This window comes from Glandiceps talaboti, chromosome 11, assembly GCF_964340395.1.
Source record: "Glandiceps talaboti chromosome 11, keGlaTala1.1, whole genome shotgun sequence".
In the NCBI taxonomy this organism is placed as follows: domain Eukaryota; kingdom Metazoa; phylum Hemichordata; class Enteropneusta; family Spengelidae; genus Glandiceps; species Glandiceps talaboti.
In genome coordinates, this window is record NC_135559.1 from 6,190,723 (window position 1) to 6,216,258 (window position 25,536).

The 25,536-nt window shown below is 37.1% G+C and overlaps 4 protein-coding genes across 5 annotated transcripts; 1 reads left to right on the forward strand and 3 right to left on the reverse strand.

Moving 5' to 3' along the window:
- Window positions 1-470: 470 nt before the first annotated feature.
- On the reverse strand, window positions 471-5,091 carry LOC144442714 (protein mab-21-like 3). The gene is made up of 4 exons (XM_078132088.1): window positions 4,590-5,091; window positions 3,704-3,932; window positions 3,398-3,551; window positions 471-1,052 (listed from the first exon to the last, which is right to left on the reverse strand). Exons 1-4 carry the CDS (start codon window positions 5,089-5,091, stop codon window positions 471-473), a joined length of 1,467 nt encoding a protein of 488 aa, XP_077988214.1.
- Window positions 5,092-6,435: 1,344 nt separating this feature from the next.
- Window positions 6,436-9,967, reverse strand: LOC144442417 (protein mab-21-like 3). The gene is made up of 4 exons (XM_078131761.1): window positions 9,148-9,967; window positions 8,667-8,895; window positions 7,735-7,888; window positions 6,436-7,311 (listed from the first exon to the last, which is right to left on the reverse strand). Exons 1-4 carry the CDS (start codon window positions 9,695-9,697, stop codon window positions 7,048-7,050), a joined length of 1,197 nt encoding a protein of 398 aa, XP_077987887.1. The 5' UTR covers window positions 9,698-9,967; the 3' UTR covers window positions 6,436-7,047.
- A 2,926-nt stretch (window positions 9,968-12,893) lies between these two features.
- On the forward strand, window positions 12,894-20,927 carry LOC144442413 (epidermal growth factor receptor-like). Of its 2 annotated transcripts, none has more exons than XM_078131756.1 (8): window positions 12,894-13,052; window positions 14,219-14,345; window positions 15,691-15,855; window positions 16,979-17,190; window positions 18,006-18,138; window positions 18,855-18,903; window positions 19,611-19,747; window positions 20,431-20,569. In XM_078131756.1, exons 1-7 carry the CDS (start codon window positions 12,986-12,988, stop codon window positions 19,719-19,721), a joined length of 864 nt encoding a protein of 287 aa, XP_077987882.1. In that variant the 5' UTR covers window positions 12,894-12,985; the 3' UTR covers window positions 19,722-19,747; window positions 20,431-20,569. The 2 variants fall into 2 exon arrangements, with proteins under 2 accessions (XP_077987882.1, XP_077987881.1); XM_078131755.1 differs by having other exon boundaries at window positions 12,895-13,052; window positions 19,611-19,713; window positions 20,431-20,927.
- Window positions 20,928-21,264: 337 nt separating this feature from the next.
- LOC144442573 (Golgi-associated plant pathogenesis-related protein 1-like) lies at window positions 21,265-24,771 on the reverse strand. Its single transcript, XM_078131953.1, has 5 exons — window positions 24,404-24,771; window positions 23,715-23,849; window positions 23,040-23,264; window positions 22,233-22,310; window positions 21,265-21,848 (listed from the first exon to the last, which is right to left on the reverse strand). The coding sequence occupies exons 2-5, from the start codon at window positions 23,839-23,841 to the stop codon at window positions 21,670-21,672; spliced, it is 609 nt and encodes a 202-aa protein (XP_077988079.1). The 5' UTR covers window positions 23,842-23,849; window positions 24,404-24,771; the 3' UTR covers window positions 21,265-21,669.
- Between the last annotated feature and the right edge of the window lie 765 nt (window positions 24,772-25,536).

A 25,536-nucleotide genomic window follows, 5' to 3' on the forward strand; every position in this document is an offset into this window, starting at 1 on the left:
TAACACTGCCAACGACCCATCAGTAACCAGTAAGAAATTAAGTTTGTATGTCAACACAGAAACAATATGGGGGTATGCATATGATAATGGAACTTTGAGATTGAAATCTTCTGACAGTGATGTTTATCGGAATAACTAACAGTAGGTTTGAGAAAACTGAGTTTGTGTTACATATAGTGAATTTAATGAATACAAACACATTAAATGAAATTATATTGCTAGGAATTTATGATATCTTTATTCAGAAAACAAATTCAAATATAAGCTATAGAAAATCCCTGCCTAAAATTCTGTTATGCTAAGTGACCATATACACCTCTGATTTATTGTTTGGACAACGCTACGGTCTGCACAGTCACATACAAATAGAAAGATGGACATAACTGCTAATAATTGATGAAATAATCGATTGAAAATATTTATGATAAAAATCAAACTACTTGTACATTTTCGTGTACAAAACTATAAGATCAAAAGATCTTCTTGAAGGCTGTCCATAAAACGTTTAATAACGATCTCGGTGTGAGTGAAGGGCCGTTATTCAAGTCACAGTCCACACTATTCAGTTTAGTCTCATTCGCTTTGCAGGGTGTGTCTCGATCTCTAAGTCTAGGATTCTTCATAAATTTGTCTAGTTTCATCTTGACGAAATCAAAGTCTTGTCCCTGTGGATCTTTCAGTTTGCCATCTCCATATAACGTTAACGATCTCAGTGTGAGTGAAGGGCCGTTATTCAAGTCACAGTGCATATCATTCAGTTTAGTCTTATTCGCTTTGCAGGGTGTGTCTCGATCTCTAAGGAAAAGTCTAGGGTCCTTCATAAATTCGTCTAGTTTCGTCTCGACGAAATCAAAGTCTTGTCCTTGTGGGTCTTTCAGTTTGCCATCTTTGTCTTCAAACAAATTGATACTTTCAATAAAGTAATGTGGACATCTTCTGCTTTGGATCCATGTCTTCAGCTGTTGTACAAGGGCCATGATACGTTCACCAAGTTTGTCAGGTGACCAGTCAGAGGGGTATGGGTACCTCTCACATTCCCATAGCAACAAAGTCTGTGGAGTAAAGAGATATTTGAATCGTACGGGATTGTTTTACCCATACACGACATAGTCTCGGTTACCGAGTCTGTCTGTCTGTCTGTCTGTCTGTCTGTCTGTCTGTCTGTCTGTCTGTCTGTCTGTCTGTCTGTCTGTCTGTCTGTCTGTCTGTCTGTCTGTCTGTCTGTCTGTCTGTCTGTCTGTATGTCTTACATTTATAACCTATCTTTTTTACAATGTAAGTTTCCCAGTGCATTAAAAGTAGCAAGGGTAGTACCTATTTATAAGAAAGGTTCAAAAACTTCACCTGGGAACTACCGCCCAATTTCAGTTTTGCCTGTTCTTAGCAAAATAATTGAAAAGATTGTGAATACTAGACTTATGGGTTTTCTCAACAAGTTTCATCTACTTTATAAACATCAATATGGTTTTCGTGGGAAACATAGTTCAAAGCTGTCACTCGTTAATCTGGTCAGTAATTTACTTCATCAAATTGATGATGGCAATGCTACTATTGGTATATTTATCGACTTTACAAAAGCTTTTGATACGATAAACCATAACATTTTACTCTCTAAGCTTCAACAATATGGGATACGGGGAAACCCTTTGAGGTGGTTTTCAGATTACATACACAATCGAACTCAGTTTGTTTTTGCTGACGAAGTAAACTCTGAAAAAATGTCAATCACTTGTGGGGTACCCCAGGGTTCAACACTTGGCCCAACATTGTTCTTAATCTATATTAACGATCTCCCGAATTCTTCCAGCTACTTTGATTTCCGTTTATTTGCAGATGATTCCAACTTATTTCACAGATTTCCAGACAAGATAAGCACTATAGATCTCTCTCTTGTGAACCATCTCTTCAAGAAAGTTTTACATTGGTGTGATGCAAATAAGTTGACCATTAACACAGGGAAGACAAACTACATGATATTTCATAGCACGTAAAATGGTTACCAAACATGGTGCACTTATAGTCAATGATCAACTTCTAAATGAGGTCGACAAAGCTTCTTTTGTCGGCATTATCATTGACAGACATTTATTATGGAAAGATCACATTGAATATGTAACGAATTGTGTTAGGAAGAAATCGGGAATGTTATTTAAATTGAGAAATGTTGTTTAACCAACATATTTTACTGTTACTTTACAAAGCCTTTCTCCAGCCCAATATAATGTATGGTTTAGAAGTTTGGGGCAGTACATATTCATCGTATCTACAGCCAATTATGTATATCCAGAAAATGTGTGTGCGATGTATGACTTACTCTGGGTTCAGAGACTCGTCTTCTCCTTTATTTAAAAAGCTGGGTCTTCTTAATATTTATAAACTTCATAAACTTGGTATAGGAAATTTTATTTTTGATTTGTATAATAAGAACCTTCCTCATGATTTAAGCGATTATTTCCAGGAGATCGATCATAGCCGAAACACAAGATTTAAACTTAGGCGAAATTCGGCAATTCCGAAAATACGCACAGCTGCCGGTCAATTTTCCATCAGGTTTTCAGGCACAAAATTGTGGAACAGTTTGCCAACAGAAATGAAATGTCTCACATCAAAACATCTGTTCAGGAAAGCTTTTAAAGAGTATCTACTTGACGAAATTTAAACTAGTGAATATAATACATATTCTTGCATTGTTAGCTCGTTTTTGAAATTTTCTCCCATTATATTTTTTCTTCTAGTTCTGTATAGCCCTTATTGTTATTGATGCATATGAACTCTGAGGTGGAGCCAAACTTGATTAGCGAAAAGCTATTTTTTTGACTCCAAATTGCCAATCTGTTTATTTATTTCCTGTCATTTTGTAATTGTAACTTACTTTAAAAATTGGCAATAAAATGAATGAATGAATGAATGAATGAATGAATGTATGTATGTATGTATGTATGTATGTATGTATGTATGTATGTATGTATGTATGTATGTATGTATGTATGTATGTATGTATGTATGTATGTATGTATGTATGTATGTATGTATGTATGTATGTATGTATGTATGTATGTGAGTCTACAATTCTTTATTGAATAATATAACTACTGTAACTATAATGTGTATTTATTGGGCAACAACTTGAGTTGCAAGTCACAATAATAAATAAACTACTACTACTACTACTACTACTACTACTACTACTACAACTACAACTACAACTACTACTACTACTACTACTACTACTACTACAACTACAACTACAACAACAACAACAACAACAACAACAACTACTACTACTACTACTACTACTACTACTACTACTACTACTACTACTACTACTACTACTACTACTACTGCTTCTACTACTACTACTACTACTACTACTACTACTACTACTACTACAACATACCTTCAGATGATAAGATGTCAATGCTGGGTTTGTCAGACGACACCAGTGGTCTTCACGTAGTTTCTTTAAGATCTTAAGACACTGTTTACGACACCCGCCATCACGGTCCATTCCGTCATACAGAGCCATTTCACAACGTCCGAACGACGTTAGCCTAGTATGTAGACAACCATGACATTTCAATAAAGATTTATTGCACTTCAATGTATAATCACTTTGGACAATAATTAACTATATTTATCACCAGTCCTTCTCAGATATTTACAGAATATTTACCATATGATGTGTAACATTTTTGTTACTTACCAATACAAATTGCCCTTGGGAACTGAATCCGCTCCGATAGCTATTACTTCTTCTACTTTATCCCTAGGGGGCCAGTCACTTGACCTTGGCCAGTTATTTAGGACAGACGGTGGCAATCCTCGTCCATTGGCGAGAACATGTGGAACCAGGTCAAAAGATATGGATGTACCAGTTCGTAACCTCAAGGTTATCGCTGGACCGTGTGTATTGTGATTCAATTCGACTTGTTCTAAAACACGAAAAACGAAAATGCAAATGCAAACAAAAGTAAGCTTATTATTATACACACATGTTGACTGATCGCGAGGACAACAGCACATACGTTTGAATCCTCTATGGATTGTGGGTCACCCTAGCTGCAAATAATTTTAGCTTTGTTTTTATTCAAAATACTTTTTATTCTCTTTTTTATATTTTATTTTGTGTGGCTCAGCATTGTTGTTTTTACTTTTTATTTGCTTAGGGGGAATGGGACTCCAAACATGGACGAAATTCAGGTTGTATGGTTGTTGGGTTAGAGATCACCAACTATGTGGTTGTTATTACTGGTTAGAACCCTTACATTTTGGGTTGATTTGTGTAGGCAAGCTATCGGCGATACGCCCCCGGGTCGGTAGTAGTTGATTCTTCTTGCTGGACGTTTGTTTTGAAAACATGTACATGCGCGTATGTTGTCATCACTTAACAGATGCTAGTCTAGTGCTGTTGCCCAGACAGGCAACATCACTCGAACTGTTCATCAGTATAAAACGTCATTTGCAGTCAATAGCGTAAAAAACTCTACATACCACTTGACCACGTATTGATGAATCACAACACAGAAACTGTAGTAGGCGTGTTACAAAAAAAAATGGTAGCTAAACATATTCTTGAATTTTCTCCTTACCTGTCAGATTACATTTTTCGATGGCTTCTGCTACGAGACCTCTAAAATGATTCTTCACTTTGGAAGGGATTAAGTCATCATCAAATGTCATTTTCGTGTCTTCTTGCCATATAGGAATACCGTGTCGATCGTTGAAACATACAAAGTGGTAATCCTTTGGTGGATTTGGTAGAGGCGTTGTCGTCGTACATATTTCCCCCGTTGAAGTGATATTGTAATATCTCGAGTGAGCAGCTGTCCAATGAAAGTTAGGTACAGCTTTCACCGACACTAAGAAATCAAATTCGTCAGGTTTGCTCACTTTTAGACCAGACGCATAACTTCCATTGTGGATGATCTCGCGACTAAACCGCTCGTCATATGTATTTACATATTCCAATATAGGCTTTAGCACTGTGTGGACTCTCTTAACAGCCTCTGTCATTTCATTGTGACTTATTTCCACTTTGCTTTCGGTGTAATAGTTCAGGTCTTCGTTTAGCTCTTGATACACGGCTGGCATATCTTTTAACGAAACAGGTTGTTTTTGATAATGTTGTCACCTCTCTGTCCTCAACACTAGCCTTGACGTCAGTTCTCTATCAGCCTGTGAGTGTGAATGAATCAATGTTCTGGAGGTTTTATTTCGAACACATGCCAAAAGGCCGTTTGAAGAAATTTACATAATATTTACATTTTGTCATCATAACTATTGCGTATTTGGGCCAAGGTTCACATTTCGCTCAGCTTCAAATCTGGGTGTGTACAACTTTGTATGGACTCTGTATGTTGATAGACTAAGATATTTTTCTGCCAGTCAGTGGACTATTTCATACGAACACCCACAGGCGCTCGTGAAGTTGTTAGGTCACAGAGAACTGCGAAAATATGAAGAACTACGACAGTAAGGACTTCAGACCGAACATCGAGCCCGTAAGCTCGACCTTGTGGGCTCGATGTTCGGCCTGACTGTCGTAGTTCTCCATATGTTCGTAGTTCTCTGTGACCTAACAACTTCACGAGCGCCTGTGCGAACACCTAGCATTATTTTTGTCATTTTGACATCCCATTATAGTTTCCAATGGTTCTACATTCCCACTGCTGCATGCTGTCCGACTGCTGCCAAATCGGTTTGGATCTATCGGGCATTATGTATCATTGACCAGACATTACCTTGAATGAGTCTTATGTAAAACATAGTGAGGTATATAAATGATTGGAACATTAAAAATAACAAATTTAATTTACCTTGCCCTATGTTAACACACATAGCTTATAGGTGCACACTTAGTGACCCCTCGAAATTAATATTATTTTAATTATTGACAATATCCATGTCATTGTTATTACCTATTGATATGAGCAGCTCAAAACCGGGCCTAATTTCTCTCGGCCAGCCCCTTTGTAATAACTGAAGTCTCCTTTTTCCCTCATTGACATTAATGATGTTGCCAATATAATAAGTATATAATAAGTTCACTTGAATAATATGCTGCACAGTGTGACCAATCACTATATTGGTTAGGTTCCCAAACTAATTATAGGTTTAAATGGTTACCATTATAGGTGAATAAAGACTAGTTCAGTAAAGTCGTCTAGGACGGAATTAGTGGACAGCCTAGGTAAAAAAAACCCGATGATATAAAATCCGCTTAAACCTTAGGCTAGGAATCGAGCCAAGTACGGAGGGGGGTGGGGGGGGTGTGAATGGAATGGGGCATGGACTTGAACATTTTGGACTGGGGTGGTGGGGGAAGGGGTAGGGGGAGGGGGAGGCTTCAATTGCAGTCTCTTGGGTAAAGAAGATATGTCAATTTCATCATCATAACATCTTTAATTCTCACAATCATCAACAAATAAGAATGGCTGCAAACAATATCAGACCAACAATTCTGAGAAAAAATTGAACGCTCCGGTGTTAGGTATCTCTTAATAGTTTCTGTATATTCTAAATCTATAAATTGATATTGTGTTGTCGTTTTTATTGAGAAATGAATCATTGCAAAGTGATACTATTGTGTTCGAACCCTAGAAATTGTGTAAATGCGAAAATGATATGGAAATCCTACCTAATTTTTTTTTTGATAATTACAAGATTAATTAACGTCAATTCTATGGTTCAACAATGCTTTGTAATGTTTAGAAAAAAAAATTCACTGAAAAAAATAGTTGACAATTAAATCAATGCTCGGGGGTCGTTGAGGGCGCTCTATATCTCATGTATAGGGCACTATGATTATGTACATATTGGCAACCCTTTCAATTCGTTATATCACTACTTAAAAATATACAAAATCATGAATATGTCTGTAATAAATGTTGAAGAACTCTGACTTTTCACATGAAATAACTATGCTATAGATACAATAATACAAAGTTGTAAGTACATCAGAACATACTATAATGGCTTAGTGAAAAATATCCAGGCATATTAAAGTCAAATACTATGGTCAGATGTACGTTTTAAAAAGAAAGTTATCTAATCTCTGAGAAAACGGCTCGGATTCATCAGAAATTTGTCTAGTTCCGTCTCGACGAAATCAAAGTCTTTTCCTTGTGGGTCTTTCAGTTTGCCATATTTGTCTTCAAACAAATTGATACTTTCAATAAAGTAATGTGGACATCTTCTGTTTTGGATCCATGTCTTCAGTTGTCGTACAAGGGCCATGATACGTTCACCAAGTTTGTCAGGTGACCACTGATGGGGGTATGGATACCTCTCACATTCCCATAGCAATAGGGTCTGTATGGAAAAGAGGTTAAATGTCTTTTATAACATTACTGTATTTGGTATGCTTTTTTTCTCTCTTGTAAATCTCATTTCTCCGTTCCTTAACTATCTGCCTGGCTGTATTGGTGTACACCAGTCTGCCTCTACTCACTCACTCACTCACTCACTCACTCACTCACTCACTCACTCACTCACTCACTCACTCACTCACTCGCTCGCTCTCTCACTCGCGCACTATCGTTCTCGTTCTCTCTCTCTCTCTCACACACACACACACACGCACACACACACTAGATCTCTCTCTCTCTCTCTTTCTCTCTTTCTCTCTCTCTCTCTCTCTCTCTCTCTCTCTCTCTCTCTCTCTCTCTCTCTCTCTCTCTCTCTCTCTCTCTCTCTCTCTCTCTCTCCTCCGCATGTCATGACAAAAACATATACCTTCAAATGATAAGATGTTAATGCTGGGTTTGTCAGACGACACCAGTAGTCTTCACGTAGTTTCTTTAAGATCCTAAGACACTGTTTACGACATCCTCCATCACGGTCCATTCCGTTATACAAAGCCATTTCACAACGTCCGAACGACGTTAGCCTAGTGTGTAGACAATCAAGAAATTATCGATAGGAACGGTATTAACCATGTTTACCCCTTAAAGTCGGATTTCGGATTTTTAATTGATAAAACAATTTTATCATGTGATATGACGACCTACTTGAAATGATCAATATGAAAAAACATAAGCCAAGTCCTTGTTTATAATTCAATACATTGCAAAAAGACTAATAAATGTGTATAATGTTTGTTATTGTACATACAGTAACAAATGTTTTACTCATTTTTTTTTAGCTTTTTGCAATTTATTGAGTTACAAACAAGGACTTCGTCAATATTGTTTCACATTGATTTTTCAAGTAGGTCGTCATGATAAAATTGTTTAAATTAACAATCCAAAATAAATACCACTCCTCATCCATATGGCTATTTTAACATAGCAAGGTGACTGTAGGCAAAATAAGTAGACTAAATGAATTACTGTAACGTTACATTCATTCGTGACATCTGACGTGAGAATATTATAGGGATGCAATGCCAAAAAGGCAACAACAACAACAACAACAACAACAACAACAACAACAACAACAACAACAACAACAACAAAAACAACAACAACAACAACAACAACAACGAAACTCTGTTACTCACGATCGGTGGCATAGCTCTACTGAAAGAATCGACGTCTCTTGACAAATCTGAGTTAACAGGTTTTGAAGATTCTTTTTAGTAATTAAATCTCATTTTCTTCAAGATCCAAGTTTTTGAAATCTTAATACACGTATATTAGCTAGTATGTAATACACAATGTACTCACCAATACAAATTGTCCTTGGGCACTGAATCCGCTCCGATAGCTTTTACTTCTTCTACTTTGTCCCTAGGGGGCCAGTCACTTGACCTTGGCCAGTCATTTAGGACAGACGGTGGCAATCCGCATCCATTTGAGGGAATCTGTGCCACCAGGTCAATCGACACCAACTTTCCAGTGCGCAGTCTCAGTGTGATGGCTGGACCATGAGTACGATTGTTCAGAATGACGTCACCTGTAAAAGCAAATAATAAAAATTTTAATTGCAAAGTATTACATGCAAGCTAATCTCTTATAGCAGGATTGAAATGTTTAAATTTTTTAAAGGCTTAGACGAATTTGAAGTGACATGAAGATATACGGATTTCTGAGTTCCTCTTTGACATGGACTGCCTAGGGATGTGTGGAATGGCACGGGAACTCGTACCTATGTAATTACCAATTACATGTAGAAATAAAGACACCGCGCTCATTCACTTGGTCTTACCTCTTAAATCACATTCTCTGATAGCATTAGCCACGAGACCCTTCAAGTAACTTCTCACTTTGAAAGGAATTAAATCATCATCCATTTTCATATCGTCACTGTGCCATATAGGTAAAACGTTCGGACCATTTGAGAAATTTACGAAGTGGTATCCCTTCGGAGGATTGGGTAACGGATCTTTCGTTCTTGTCATCATCAGTACCGGTGTCGTCTGGCCATTCTGTCCCGTTGGAGTAATCTGTCCCGTTGGAGTAATATTGTAATATCTCGGAGGAGTGGCAACCCATTGTAATCGAGGCAACGCCTCCAGCGGTACAAAGTAATCAAATTCATCGGGTTTGTTCACTTTCAAACCTGATGCGTAGCTTCCATTAGGGACGAACTGGTGACTGAAGCGCTTTTCTTTACCATTCACGTTTTTCAATATTGGATCCAAAATTTGCAGAACTCTCTGAACAGCTTGTTTTGTCTCTTCTCGTCCTATTTTCACTTTAGCGTCGGTGAAATAGTTCAGGTCATCAACTAGTCTTTGTTGATCTGAGACTGGCATATTGGATGGGCGAAGTCACTGATTCGCCGCTCTTGAGTTTAAAGACAGTTAACTTTGTGAGGATATGGCGCGGTACAATTTTGTGTCGACAACGGAGAATGAAAACGCAGCAAAATGTGTTTATGTCAAAACAACGAAGGTATATATAGCGATCCAAACCTACAGAGTTGTGCAATAATAAATTGTTATGGAAATCCCCCGAGATCAAAGTACTTTGCATTGTGCCACTGCTCTGCACCAATACACATCCACGATAATACCCTCGGTACCTGTAGATTTTGGGAGATTATAAAAACTGAATGTTTTGATTGGTGCATGAATGCCGGGAATACCCTTTTCTATGTTTATACTATGACGTAAACCTTCCATTCTAAATTAATAAAATCGGGTAATTTTCAGCGTTAGCGCATGCGCAATACTTGTTGGAATGTTCTAGGCGGTGTATGTGGTCGATCACTGATCAAATATTTTATTAATTTCAGCCTAATATTGCAAACCTATGCATATTATTTTGGCACGAGTATTCCAACATACTTTGGCTTGCAGTTATTTATTCGAACTCTTCAGTGTTTGCTTTAATAATGACGTTCTGTCTAAAAGCTCGTGAGCTGAGCTGTCCTGAAGTTGACATGGATTTTCTCGGAAAACATAAGCAAACGAAAACAAAAATTGCAAGCTTGCAACCTTATGATATAAAGCAAACAAAGCCAGGCAAGTAATAAATGAATGAATGAACGAGTGAATGAATGAATGAATGAATGAATGAATGCAATGATATCCACAATGATACGATCTCATATTACATGTAGATTGCATTAACATCTGACCGAGTTTGTACTTTCTGTTTAGTATGGTCAGTTGTTGACATGCATTGCAGTACGTATGTCACTATACATCGTCTGACCGCATGAGGGCGTTAACATATATCATATCTACATGTAGAACGTATAGTGAACGTTGAGAATATATTCCCTCCCATTGTCTATGAAACAAAATATGCATGTTTGAAGTTAGGGAGGAACTTATCTCGTCTAACATACCATATATACATGTAGTTCCACGCCATATCAGCCAGAGACGACTGACTGACGAGGCTGAAAGATATGATGTACCTAAAGCTTATGACTGTCTTGAATTTTATAAAGACAAATTCTTTGAGTTCAAATTTGAAAGCATACTAGTTCATATTTGCAAAACATTGCTTTGACGGTGAAGTGGATCTTGCGAGAAAGTATATGAACGAAAGTTACAAAACCTGTACAACAGATGCTTGATATTACATGTATATCATGAATATATATATATATATATATATATATATATATATATATATATATATATATATATATATATATATATATATATATATACACCATATTATCAAGCAAGATACAATGTGTATCTTACTTGATAATATGTTATTTACATCACTCTACATACTCCAGCAGAGATATTTCACATACACTGAATATATATATATATATATATATATATATATATATATATATATATATATATATATATATATATATATATACATTTTGTATATATATATATATATATATATATATATATATATATATATTCTCTTGAGCACTATTCATGAAACGCAAATGAGCACAGAAGTGGCAGTTTTTTCCCTGATTTTTTGAAGGATATACATCTTTCCAGTATCAGCGAATAATTATATTTTTGATGGCTATCATTGGCATTTCGGGAAGTTCAATTTACGTTCTTGGAAAACATCAAGTGATTGGAACTCACTGATGCCTGGCACTTGGTATAATGCATATCAACATGGTATGTGCAATGGGACGACCTAAAAAGGAAAACTGATGACGTCAAACTTGATTGGGATCAGAGTTCATTAGAGTGAACTCCAGGGGGGCAATGTTACGTTTCAGCGCACAGTTCACATATGTGTTAATTGTCATGGCAGTGTATTCCCACATTTCAATAGATCGACGCAGATGTAAAATTCGTGAATATTCGTGATTTAACTAACGGCTTTGCAGAACATTTGCGTACAGAATCTGTTTTGGTCAACATCGGGGTCAACAATTCTAGCCTCTGACACCCATTCTTTACAGCTGACCTCTAGATGGCGGTATATCAAACTAATCGTTCAAGTTTTGACGGTAGCTCAGTAGTTTGATGTCCCGTGCTTTGTTGATCTTGATGTTATGATGGCAGTTGTATATACATATACCACACGCAAGGTTGTATCGTCATTTTGATATACCCGAATTTGCGCCGGGTGTTCCTTTATCTAAGAAGAAGTTGTTGCATATAAAGGAATAATGAACACGCGGCGCAAATCCGGGATATCAAAATGACAATACAACCTTGTATGTGGTATATGTATATATATACAGTCCAGAGATTAACATTTTGCCGTGTTGACGCAAGACTTAGTTTCTTACTGATTATTGGTCACTGTGTTAATCAACTTTGATGGACGAGACAGGCTGATCTTTATTTGATTCGATACAGTGACATCTTTCGAAAAAAGATAAAAAGTGAAACTTTGATTAAAGAATTCTTTTAGTTACAATAAACAGGTGATGTTTATTTCGTCGGAATAAATTACTTTGACTGATGATACCGATATACTGTCAGACGCATGCGCAATGTAATTTGACTGTTCCTCGATTGTAGCATTATTATATATAATACTAGTTATTGTGACTGGTTTTGAAGAAAAATAGTCTACGTTGTATTTGACATTTTTGTGTTTGAAGGTAATTTAATTAAGAGGCGTTTCCTTCACTTTCTCACAAACATATCGAACGATTCGGCTCCATGTCCGTATGCTGACGTCAGTTATAAACCACGAACTTCCGCTGGGAACAACTATTTACTCCCACTGCTTCCACTTCTTGTAACTAGTACGGGATCCACAACATCTGTCGATAATTTTTTTTTTGACTCAGGCAAAGTTTGTTTTCAAAATTATGATTTTCAGAATACAATATTGCACATATCAACATAAATGACCCAATTTGTCGTGTGATGACATTAAAATTGGTAGTAAAATTACTAAAATAACATCTCATGTGTAATGTATGCTGCCGTATGTAGAGTAGATTAGCTTATTGGTTATTACGCCTTTAGTGGGATTAAGTTTCACTTGTATACGAATAAACGACGCGTTAGAGAAACATGATCTACCAAGCCTTATGCAAACGCCTTGCTTTTAAAGCACTCCATCATACAGAGAACGGAATCATTAACACTCAGCACAATCGACATACAGAACAAACTCTGGTGTCAAGTCTGTAATTAGTTATGGCGTTCGTCAAAACCTTGTGCACTCTTCTCATCATGTTGAGTCCTATAATCGCTACAGAGAAAAGTAAGTACACATTTTGTTGTTTTTACTTGAAAAAGCCAGTGTTCGTTCTCGTTTCGCACAGTTTTCGAATCAATGTAGTGATTTCAATGTTAAGTTTGCTAAGATACAAGAGTAAACACATCATAGCATAAGTTCATTCCGTTACCAATAGATAAACTCTCTGCTACATTGGCAATGTTGTTTTCTTTACATTTATTCTGACGACGTACCAGGTTATTCTTGAAAAGTCGATTTTTACTCACAGAATAGGAAAACTTCAGGAATGTGACTCCCAAATCGTAACTTACTCTAAACGATGCTAGGAGTGAGCGAAAATCTGGGATTCACTTACGACTAAAATTTTATCACGAGAACTATGAACTCACCGTCGATAAATAGTCCTATTAAAGTGTATGGTGAAATTTGATAACGTTTCATGCAAATAAAGAACGCCGTACATAAACTAGTTTATACTTGTGGCATGTATCCAGCAGAGACAGAATTCGTCCAAGGGCGATCTTCTCTTCTCATCACACTGACTCCTTCGCGGACACAGTTTTGGCTTTGGACTGGAGAAAATGAATGGATAATGCGAGACTATCCGATAATTGTTAGAAACAGATAAAATGGATAGAATCGTTATCAAAATAGTTCATTTAAACTCAATGGTTAACCTATCCCCATATAAAAAACACATCTAATAGTATTAAAATGTTGACCGCCTTCTTGGTTTTCCCGCAACAACATAGCGTATAGCGTAGGTCACAATGGCCTTCACCATTTCTCCCAGCCGCCATTTTGTTTACAAACACGGTGGCAAATACATTAACAGGTTGGCTGCTTTACGTTTACTTTTTGTTGTAAAATTTAAGCTAATGGTTTTCAGGAAAATGGCTTCGAAAGTTTTCTTGAATATATAAGTCTTCGTGCTAGCCAGGTTACTACAAGTTGATCACAATGCAATTGGTACAACAGTTCCCGCTTTATTTGTAAGCAACACAATGTAATGTAGGCACGAACTCACATTATTAAAATTGCAAGCTGTGAGATGAATTATGCCAATGTGATACAAAAAGAAATATGGGATAACCCTCCAGAATATCTAAAGATAAATATGACGTACTCAAGCATGAATATCTGATAAATTCGACATGTCACTATTATAGTCTCAACCCTTTTCTCTGTAGTATGCCCTGGATTCGGCAAACTAGAAATGTTAGGGCACGAACAAGTCGATGAAAGTAATATCAACCTATTCAAAAACTGCACAGTTATCGATGGAAATATTCGCATTGTTACGAAAACGTTTAAAGGGTAAGTGACAGTATTACCACGCAACACGTGATAAACATGTGATATACGATTGCCATGACCAACATCAAGTTTGTTGAACTCACAGCCCACTTCAGTGTGTACCTTCACTGAATTGTGTATATTTTGACTTAGCTCAGAACATGGTCTAGCACTTCCCTTTTAACTTTTGTATGTTGTGCTCACATCGATTACATTTGACTAAATGTATGGCTGTATCTTCTTTATCAATACGATAACGTGTTATGGTCTTCTAATAAGGACGATATACTGAACTTCATTTTCACATTTTTATTACCAAATTTTGAAAACTTTCACGCCTTCTATGATAACAGGTTCTGTATTTACTGATGATATGTTGATAAATTGATTACAATTTACAAATGTATTTTAATGTGATATACTGTTTAGTATTATAATGTTTTAACATGATTGCATCCATCATAGTGGTGTGACCGCTACAATTTTCATCAAGGTTTACACCATATATATAACCGTGTCGCTGTCGCACTTTTGAACGTTCGTTGGGGGTGGGGGTTGGGGTGGGGGATTATCCTAAACGAACGAAGGGTTCATTGAGCTTGAGTGACATCGTGCAATTATCCCGTAGATCAACGAGCTTCTACCAACTGTATCTCTAAGCCTGTCTCACGCTGTGCTAAAACTACCTACTAACAGCAAGTTTATCTATTGATCCCTGGCAATGTAATAGTTCACTCCATGATGTTTAATTAGTGTACATTTCGGCAGTGGAGGCCCTTTAAAGAGTCTTCAGGATAGGGACACTGTTGGATATCTAATCTGGTATAATAAACAAAGTTGTAAAGTCGTTGTGTTCTAGTTGCTAATTTAACATCAAATGTTTGAGTTGTTTGTTTACCATCTGAGTGAAGTGAGTGAGTGTATGTGTGTCATATTATTTGTGGCGTGACAAGCCAGCCGTGGTCTAAGTTATCAACAATTTATTTACAATCAAACATCAGGGAGTGAAAGATTACAAGGTGATCAATAGTCTTGCTGCTAGACGTTCGGGCTTTCTTTCGATACTATAAGCGAACGAAGTTCGCAGTGAGGGCGATAGCAATGTTCGGTCGTGTGTCGTATTCTATCGGAAGAACATCCGAGGTCTAGCAGATAGACTAGGTGATCAATAGTGAAACTTGCTGAAAGTAATTAGTTTTAGCACAGCTTGAGAGCGGTTAAGGGATACAGTTGGTTGAAGATCTTTGTAGTTAGATGATGAGAAAGAACTGTATACCGTATAGAGAATTTTCATGTGGGTAACTATACTATTTCTTCGCTCAAAAAACAATTTCAATTTCCCTTTCCCACAAATTCTTCTTCCTAGGAGTCCGTATCAAGGAATACAACCAATCATGCCCTTCCAGCTTGAAAATTTCAGAACTGTTAGAGAAATAACGGGATACTTGTATGTGTCATCATCTGGAAACTCACAGGAAGATCTTTCTGCTTTCCAGAACCTGGAGACGATCGGAGGAAACACTCTGTATAGGTAAGCACTTGTTCACATGCACTGTGACGGTATATAGTTTTTATTACCTCCGGTAAGGGGATGTTATGATATATTTCTGGCTGGCACCGGTTCTAATTCTTGCTACACATCTTCCACATGGTAATGAAAAGAACTGATTAGATTTTGATGAACATTAATTAGTTATTTGCATAAAACATTCCAGCATTGATAATCAATAGTTTAGGTTCTTTTCTACACAAATTTTCTTCATTTCATTGACAAGTAACAACTCGTTATACTATTTGTATTATAACTACGGTAGCTATATGGCATTGATATACGGCGATACACAGGATATTTGATTTATTGGTCTACAAGCGGAATATGAATCGAACAATGTCAATAAATACAGTGTTTAAAAAAGATAATAACATCATTATTATGCCGTTGTTAATAGTTCAAATTACTGAGTATACAGTACCCTAGTTCTAGTAATTATGAGTTGTCAATATGGGTAGCACTGTGATTGATCTACTCAATAATCCAATACACGTAGGTCGTTCATCATTTTCAGAATTTGAAGTTTTACAAGGTATTAGTGGAAAGGGGCGCTCACTCCCAGAACAAAAACTCTAACAACAGAGGCAACGAAAATATATTTTCCTTGTCTTTGCTAAAACAGATGATAACATGTGAAGGAAACAGAGGTAGATACGATTAAAGTAATCCAGTCTATTCCTACACCTTTGGCTGAGGTATTGAATGATTGCTTCGGAAATCTAATAACCTGGAGTACGCAATTATCCCAGTCAATTCAACGGAGTTTAGGTGACCAGAAGTCCGCCGGGGTCAATGAAAGAAAACGGACGCCGTGACTCGTATATCCTTCCCATTTAGGTTGTGACGGATTTATGAGGACCTAATCACAATACCGGTAGTTAGGCTTATGAAGACCTCAATATGACCGGATGTCAGGAATTATTATGACTGTAAATATGATTTTAATATCCGTTTTAATTACGAAGGTAGACAGGGCGGGAATTAAAACTGATTCATAATTCAATTACATATATTAATTATGATAAATGTGGAGACAGTGATACACGACAGCCAGAGACAAATGCTAAATAAAAACAACACATGTCGTTTGTTTCAACTCTAGTGGTTCTTCCTTGGTCGTTGTGAAGACGAATTTGCAATCACTCGGATTGAATTCTTTACGGAGTATTCAAAATGGAAACGTCTTCGTTCGTCGTAATTATGAGTTATGCTATGTGAAGAAGGAACTGTTTGAAGATACAGGAATATTCCAGAATGAATTTGGCTTTCCACAGAGAGCTGTGTTGTTACAAAACAGACCATTTTCTTTATGCCGTAAGTGTTGGAATTTAAGTATGAAATATTATCACCACCACCACCACCACCACCACCACCACCACCACCACCACCAATCCCATCACCACAACCACCCCACCACGACCACCACCACCACCACCACCACCACCACCACCACCACCACCACGACCAACAACAACAACAACAACAACAACAACAACAACAACAACAACAACCACCACCACCATCACCACCACCACCACACCTAACCTCATCAGGCTCTGCCTCTCTGTTTTTCACAAAGTGGTGACTGTTATGGTTGCATATGTCACTAAATTCAGCTCAAACTAACACGATACTATTATCTCATTAACAGTCTACACGAAAACTTTACAAATATTTATCTAATTTGTAAACAATACTGCTAATGTTTTAAACAAAACAGACTGGAATGTCTAGAATGCTATGTCATTGAACTGTGAACACGTCAAATTCTCCTCCCTATGGGAAAGGAAGGTATCAGTGTATATTGTGTTAGTATAACGTTATTTGAAAATGGTAAAATATAGAAGTATTTTGTAGTTTTGAAAACGCCTCTGTTCGTCAGTCTGTTCGTCCATCTGTGCCTCTGTATCTCCCACATTCTTAATGTCTGTATCTTTTAATACCACACCATCCCTTCTCTCCCATCCTTCCCCTCTCCACCCCCTGTCCTTAATCTCCCTTCCTCCCATCCACCTCTCTGGAAAAGGGAGACGAGTATTGAGCATATTTTATTTTACTTCAGTTTGTCATATAGACATTCATAGCCGATGAGGGCGTAGCATTAACTTGAATTTTGTTCGTTCTTGAAGGATCAGAACGTCGTATCTGTCATAGCGACTGTAGACCTGCCCTGGGATGTATGGGACCAACTAATGACCAGTGTGGTTCGTGTAAGCATTATCATCTTGATGACAGGTGTGTTGACAACTGCAATACATCGGGGTGAGTATCTTTTTTATGTAATAAAGTAGGATAAACCTTAAAATACAATAGGTTGACGAGTGTTTTTACTTATGATATACTATACTATACATACATACATACATACATACATACATACATACATACACATACATACATACACACATACATACATACATAATGTACATACATACATACATACATACATACATACATACATACATACATACATACATAAATAAATAAATACACATATACATACATACATACATACATACATACATACATACATACATACATACATACATACATACATAAAAAACCCACGCAAAAATCAAATGTCAAGAAAACGAGAGAGTCAGATAATCTTTTCAAACTTGTCCAATAAAGATTAATATTGTTGGATTTTGGAAAGAATGACAGTCAATATGGAACTTGTATTCCGGACTGAGCATGCTCAGAGGCGAAGGACTATGAGATTATCTGTAGTTATCGTAATACCTAATCTGGAGCTACCGATAGAATGTTTTTTGTGGTTAAAACTACGTAACAATATTGTTTACAATATTGATCGATTGATATTTATTATCATATTTCCCATGATATATGGCTGGTTTTCAAGTTTCCTATTGCGATTTCCAATAGACTAATGGGTATAATAAAGTAATATTTGGTTTGCAGTTGTATATTGATGTATATATACTAGTATTTAAGAAGAACGTTTTATTTACTTGTAGGCGTTACTTGATATCAGCAGACACGAAGGAATGCGGCCTTTTAAACGAGGTGAGAGGAGAGAGAGAGAGAGAGAGAGAGAGAGAGAGAGAGAGAGAGAGAGAGAGAGAGAGAGAGAGAGAGAGAGAGAGAGATGAGAGAGAGGAACGAGAGACAGAGAGGGAGTCAGTCAGACAGACGTAGCCAGACACAGAAAGACAGGGACACAGGCAGACGGAGACAGAGACAGAGAGAGACAGGACGATAGACAAGGCATAGAGGGAGACAAATGGCCCGGTGACGAGAGACAGACAAGGCTAAGACATGTATAGAGAGAGGGCGAGGCAGAGATATACAGAGTTAGAGTCAGAGAAACAGAGCGAGGGAGATTACGAGAGAAATAGAAATAGAGACAGAAAGGCAAAGAAAGGAACAGAGAGAGAGAGAGAGAGAGAGAGAGAGAGAGAGAGAGAGAGAGAGAGAGAGAGAGAGAGAGAGAGAGAGAGAGAGAGAGAGAGAGAGAGAGAGAGAGAGAGAGAGAGAGAGAGAGAGAGAGAGAGAGAGAGAGAGAGAGAGAGAGATATGACGGGCAAAGGCAAAGCCAGGCGACAGAGACTGTAGGTAGAGAGACAATTAATGAAATAATCATATGACCAAAGAGACAGTTCAGTGACAGAGACAGAAGTCAGAAACAGAGGAGTATACGTACACGTATGGAGAGTTTGATGACAAGTATGTTTACTTTATTTTACAAGACACACTTACACTTACTTACACAGGAGGGAGTTGAAAGTCCTGTAGAACCACAGGATGAACTTGATCTTGATAATATAGATCGAAATTGGCATTGCTCTGATGAAAATGACCAAGAGGCCTGCTTCAGTAAGTAGAATAAAAAACTCCATGGTCTATAAGGGTAAGCCGTATTTTGATGTGGTCATTTGTCACGACAGACTTGTTGTTATGCGTCCATCGACTGTGACAGACTGAATGAGACGGGCGAAAGGTGAACACGGCGTAATTTACCGTAATGACACGTTTATAGGCCAAATAAAGAGTGTGTTTCCGATAACACGACCGACCCTAGTTTAAGCCGCTGACCCAAACTGACACAGAAAGGCAAAATTATGACAATTTAGTTCTATTTCCCTGATTTCTAGCCAAAGTGTTTTTGGTCACTTTTCTTTTTAAATCACATTCCAGAAAAAAATTATGTCATTTCAGCCTATAACAGCACAGTCTGTATATTGTGTTTGTCTACTTCTGAATCACGTAATTGTCTTTACTTCTTTCAGTAGTACACCTCATCAATATTACGGAAGTATTTTGACCAATGAGTATTTTGTCTTTTGGTCGAAGTAATTAAAAATACTATAAAATAAAATAAAATAAAATAAAATAAAATCCCGACCTACCTACCCTATTTTCATGTCATCGGAAACAATCATTGTTAAAAATTTTTTTTTTGCCAAACTTGAATGTTCACGATATACATTTAATTTACATCTTTGAAATTTCTCAAGCTTAATTTTCTTTTTTCCAAAGTTTAATATTGTTTGTATTTCATTAATTTAACTTGAGACTTTATATTATTTGCAGATGAGTGTAGAGACACCCTGAACACTCACTCAGATGAAAATATTCAGTTGAGATGGGAAAATGAAGAATTGCGGCTACAAGTTGAAGATCTCCAGGCACGTCTTAGTATTTTTGAAGATGGTGATCGCGAAGGTGAAAACACTGGCAACGAAGACTGAAGAACTCCCACAATAAAACTATACTCAAAACTCATAGGCATATTTTTATCTCTTTCACAATGACGTCATTAGTCAATATGATAAGTTAACCAATCATATGGTTCGATCCATGTATAATATTCATAAACTAGCTATGACTATAGGTATACGTATGTTGAAATGACGTCATCACTGACGATTACAGTTTCTATGCCTTAGTTTGTTACTAATTTATATAATTTTCTACTCATGGAAATTCCAATTATGTTCATGATGTTTATTTGATATTTTGGTCACTCTGTTGTAAGAGAAATTGTACTTCATTTTTTTTTCACTTGGAATTAAACAAGAATTCCCTCACCGGATGGTTTCAGTCTCAGTCAACACTAATGAGCCAATGAAAACCAAGAACTTCAACACTCACAGACGTGCTCGCCCACACATAAGGTATTCCGTGACGGAGCGCCCTCATACATCGGTCAATCCCCATGCTTGCTTAAGTCTACGGGTCCAACTCTCGTATGTTACTTTCAATAACTAGTGTAGTAAAATGTGTGCGCTTTCATTTTACTGTTGTGAGATAACCAGGTGTATAAAGGTGGGGGTGGGGGTTTGAAGTTATTGGGAATCCGGGGGAGGGGGAGCTTCTCCTCGAAAAACAAAATGATTGAGGTGAATACCAGTATTAGAATTCAGTATTTGTATTTAAAGCATATATTTATTCATAAAATCCCCAGAGTACGGGTCACCTGAAAATCTAGATCTCTCCTTCAGCTTGATCACGGAGATCGTTGTTCATACCATTTACAATGTAAGAGCAGTGTGCAGAATCCATTTAAAAGTGCGCCACCAACGACGAATCTTTCACTCGTGAAAAGTATATGTACAGTACAGACAAGGAAAAGATCTCTGTGAGTACATGTAGTCGACCGTCATTTGGAAGACCACAGACACAGCTAGACAAAGAAGTGATCTTTTATAATATTGGTGTGATGTAAAGACCAAATATGATAATCGTGATGAAGACGAATGGTGTTTTAGTCCTAGCAAATACATAGACGAATTTCCAACATTAAACATAGGACTATTATTAGTGTCCAAACTACAAGAGTCCAGCGTTGCGAAGACGAGGAGGGCCAACATTATCGCCAAACTGTCCTTCTACATTTCCCGCTGGATGATAATTGCAGACGACATAAAAGTGGTTAGCTTTTTGTTTACTTTCTGCAAAGCCAACTCCTAGTTGAGACGAGTTATTCCACACCACCTGAGTAAAATGACCTAAATATTAAAGAAAATAGTAATGTGTTTTAATTAACTTACAATTTGTGATTTATACGTACACATATAAATACACACATGTACACATGCACAAATGTACATATATATGTACATACATACATACATACATACATACATACATACATACATACATACATACATACATACATACATACATACATACACACACACGCACATACATACATACTACATACATACACACACATACATACATACATACATACATACATACATACATATATACATACACACACATACACACATACATACATACATACATACATACATACACACACATACATACATACATACATACATACATACATACATACATACATACATACATACATATGTAAACCTTACCTGTTTCCATTGAAAACCCTGGGTCGTTAAAATTATAATCAGATATTTCATCATAGAAGGAGGTTGTTACCTTTTCTCCTGCAACAGAAAAACAATGTAACAGTTCATGAATAAAGAAGATGCCAATCTGTGTTCGTTAATTCCTGCACCGGGTATCAGGAGGAATATATGCGAAGATAGTACAAATATTGAGAGTAATTGAGAGTAATTTATTCCTAAGCTCTAGCTGTTATCATGGAGGTATGGTGGTAGAAACACACCATGAGGGAATGTACAGTTTTGTGGTACTCGTGAGAGATTACACTTAAATTCTGCAGACTGTTTTTAAGTTAACTTCGTTTCATGCCAGCAACCAAACTTACACAACATTTACCAGGTATCAAATGCAGTCATTAATATTAGTTGATCATTCATAAAAAAAACTGCGACAGCAACACCACCAGCACCAGCACCACCAGCACCATCATCATCATCATCACCATCACCATCACCATCACCATCATCATCATCATCATCATCATCATCATCATCATCATCATCATCATCATCAACAACAACAACAACAACAACAACAACAACAACAACAACAACAACAACAACAACCTCCACCACCAGCACCAGCACAATACAACAACGGGCAACGAATGGTGCAATACTGTAATATTAAATATTGGTCAAACGACATTTTGTGTTAGGAAGACAACGTAGACGTCTTATATGTACGTCGTTGTCATAAAATGATGACATGGCTACTCGTAGGATCACGTAATCCAAAAACCGCACACTGGCATTCTTTTCATACCATACCTGTTAGTTGTGACTTGCCACCTGAGTGCATATAAAAGTATAAATTTTCTCCATATTCGTTGTCTGGACGGTGTTCGAACTCATCAGTATTGGCAATGTGATCGGCCCACTCCTGGGCAAATTCACTTAGTTTGTTATCCAGTGTTAATGGTTTGGAGTCATGTATGTCTCTGTACAGGTTGTGAGATTTCAAGGTTTCCTCCCAAAGATTTTTAAGAAACGAATCTACATTTCAGGGAAAGATAAAAAACTAAATATAAATACATAAAGATAAAAAAGATAGAAAAATATATATAACTACATAGTTTACCGACTAACTAACTAACTAACTAACTAACTAACTAACTAACTAACTAACTAACTATATATATATATATATATATATATATATATATATATATATATATATATATATATATATATATATATAAAACTATATATATAATTATATAAACATATTTTGTTAGATTGACGCACTGAATGAATAGTGACGTGAGCGAATTCTTGGAACAGTGATAGTTGTTGTCTTACATGTAGTAACAAAGAGTATACACATTGTTTAGGTCATTTTGTTTTAAAGTTCCCATAACACGAATCTTATCCGTAACAGCATGGCATTCTTCTGACCTCATGAATTACGTCACTGAACACGTGACTTTTAAAGGAAATACTGACCTTCGTTGGTTGATTCGGGACCGCGGGCATTTGGAGGCTGCGTAGTATTGTCATCTGCTGGCTTCTCTGTACTGGTTGTCCCTGTATTGGTTGTCTTGGGAGCGACCTTGGTACCACCACATCCCATAATGATAACTAGTTAATCGAAAAGATGAAGCACTCTGAATATTTTTCTGACTAAAATAGTATGTACATTTTGTATTATGTAAAGCAACTTTCGTGCCCTGTTTTTCCTTCGAACTGATGCCATAGTAGAATTCGTTATTTTTAGGGTATAATTAATTAATATTCCCCGTTAGTGATATACGAACCCATCCATAGCCATAATCGATATCCATCTTCAGTACCGTGGCGTGCATATAATTAAGTACCACAATCACCACTTTGTAGTGAGAAACAACGATACCGTGAATTAACCTTCAATGTGACGGCAGTGGTGGGATCGATTCCTGGCCATTATGTGTAATTCGTGGACTTGAGTCCCCTTTCAGTTCTGACAGCATTTTAACTCAACGTTGAAATATTGCGACAGGGTGGAGGGTCAGGTTTTAGAGAATCGCAATGGAGGTAGGGTAACCTCTTCGAAATGGGACTAGGGGGAAGGGAAGGGTCACATTTTAAGCAACCGCGCATGATTTCCCCGGTCCTCCCGTATGTAATTACTGAAGCCCCTATGCAATTTTACCCACCTGTTAGCGTAAGCTTCTTATATGACCGTGTCTTCCTCTGTTCCTAGTAGCCTGACCCAATTTCACCGGTGACTATTCTGCCTCGTAATAAGCATTGACAATACCCTGGACACAAAAACAGTTTGTTTATCTTCGCGTATGCTGCTGAGCTATATAACGTCCCCAGGAGATGTGCTCGTAACGCATACGTCTAGGTTATGCGTATACGAGGTAGTAGATAGAGTAATATATTTTACTTTCGATGTGACAACAGCACAAACAAATGACAAATGCAATTACGTCTTGCTAAGGCTATCAACCGTACGTGGCCGGGGTGCTAACAATAACGAACAGTGCTGCTGTGGTTTACTGCGTCAAGGCTATTCTCTTTGTAATCACGCTGTTTTAGCTCCATGAATGAACGAGTTCTGAAATCAAAGACTCACGTGACAATGACCTGCTACCTACTTAATATTACTATAGTGATCCTAACATAACAAAGCAGTGTATTATGGGGGAAACCAACATATGTAAGATGATGGCGCCCTTCGAAAGACTTCGATGTGTTATACATGTACTTCCATGGATGTACTATTAACCACACCTCCTCTTCATTGACGTGACGTTACGATCGAGATTGCTGACTTTCTATTCTAAGTACCCGAATTGATCAGTTGGAATTGGAAATGCCATGCAAATCCATATATACACGTAACATGAAAACCTATACTACTATATATATACATGCATGTATATATTGTCATGATTTTCACCATGGAAGTGTAACTCAATACTTCCTTGTTTTCACCAACTATATGTTTGTTGTTACTTTTGATGTAAATGAACAAGATCACCAAAAGTAAGCACCAATCAGTGCAGATGCTTTTCATGTGGATATATATTGCACTGTGTTACATGTATATTGTATTTCATTGCATTGTAGCCCATCTTGTATCGTAGCGTATCGTTTCGTTGCGTATTGTGTTATGTTGTGTTGTGTTGTGTTGTGTTGTGTTGTGTTGTGTTGTGTTGTGCTGTGCTGTGCTGTGCTGTGTTGTGCTGTGTTGCCTGTGCTGTGTCGTGTCTTATTGTTATTGAAAGATATCACATTTTATCATCTTGAATAAATAATTTATTGCAACTAAGTCGGTACT

Bases quoted from the DNA above. Each gene is read 5' to 3' on its own strand.
- LOC144442573 (XM_078131953.1), bottom strand. From the start codon at position 23,841: ATGGGATGTGGTGGTACCAAGGTCGCTCCCAAGACAACCAATACAGGG. The intron at 22,311-23,039 runs GTATGGTATGAA...TTTCTGTTGCAG, and splicing joins TGGCAAGTCACAACTAACAG to GAGAAAAGGTAACAACCTCC. The intron at 21,849-22,232 runs GTAAGGTTTACA...TTTAATATTTAG, and splicing joins AGGGTTTTCAATGGAAACAG to GTCATTTTACTCAGGTGGTG.
- LOC144442714 (XM_078132088.1), bottom strand. From the start codon at position 5,091: ATGCCAGCCGTGTATCAAGAGCTAAACGAAGACCTGAACTATTACACC. The intron at 3,552-3,703 runs GTAAGTAACAAA...TCTACATACTAG, and splicing joins CCCAAGGGCAATTTGTATTG to GCTAACGTCGTTCGGACGTT. The intron at 1,053-3,397 runs GTATGTTGTAGT...TTTACTCCACAG, and splicing joins TGACATCTTATCATCTGAAG to ACTTTGTTGCTATGGGAATG.
- LOC144442413 (XM_078131755.1), top strand. From the start codon at position 12,986: ATGGCGTTCGTCAAAACCTTGTGCACTCTTCTCATCATGTTGAGTCCT. The intron at 13,053-14,218 runs GTAAGTACACAT...TTTTCTCTGTAG, and splicing joins TATAATCGCTACAGAGAAAA to TATGCCCTGGATTCGGCAAA. The intron at 18,139-18,854 runs GTGAGTATCTTT...ATTTACTTGTAG, and splicing joins GACAACTGCAATACATCGGG to GCGTTACTTGATATCAGCAG.
- LOC144442417 (XM_078131761.1), bottom strand. From the start codon at position 9,697: ATGCCAGTCTCAGATCAACAAAGACTAGTTGATGACCTGAACTATTTC. The intron at 8,896-9,147 runs GTAAGACCAAGT...TTGCTTTTACAG, and splicing joins CAGAGAATGTGATTTAAGAG to GTGACGTCATTCTGAACAAT. The intron at 7,889-8,666 runs GTGAGTACATTG...TCTACACACTAG, and splicing joins CCCAAGGACAATTTGTATTG to GCTAACGTCGTTCGGACGTT.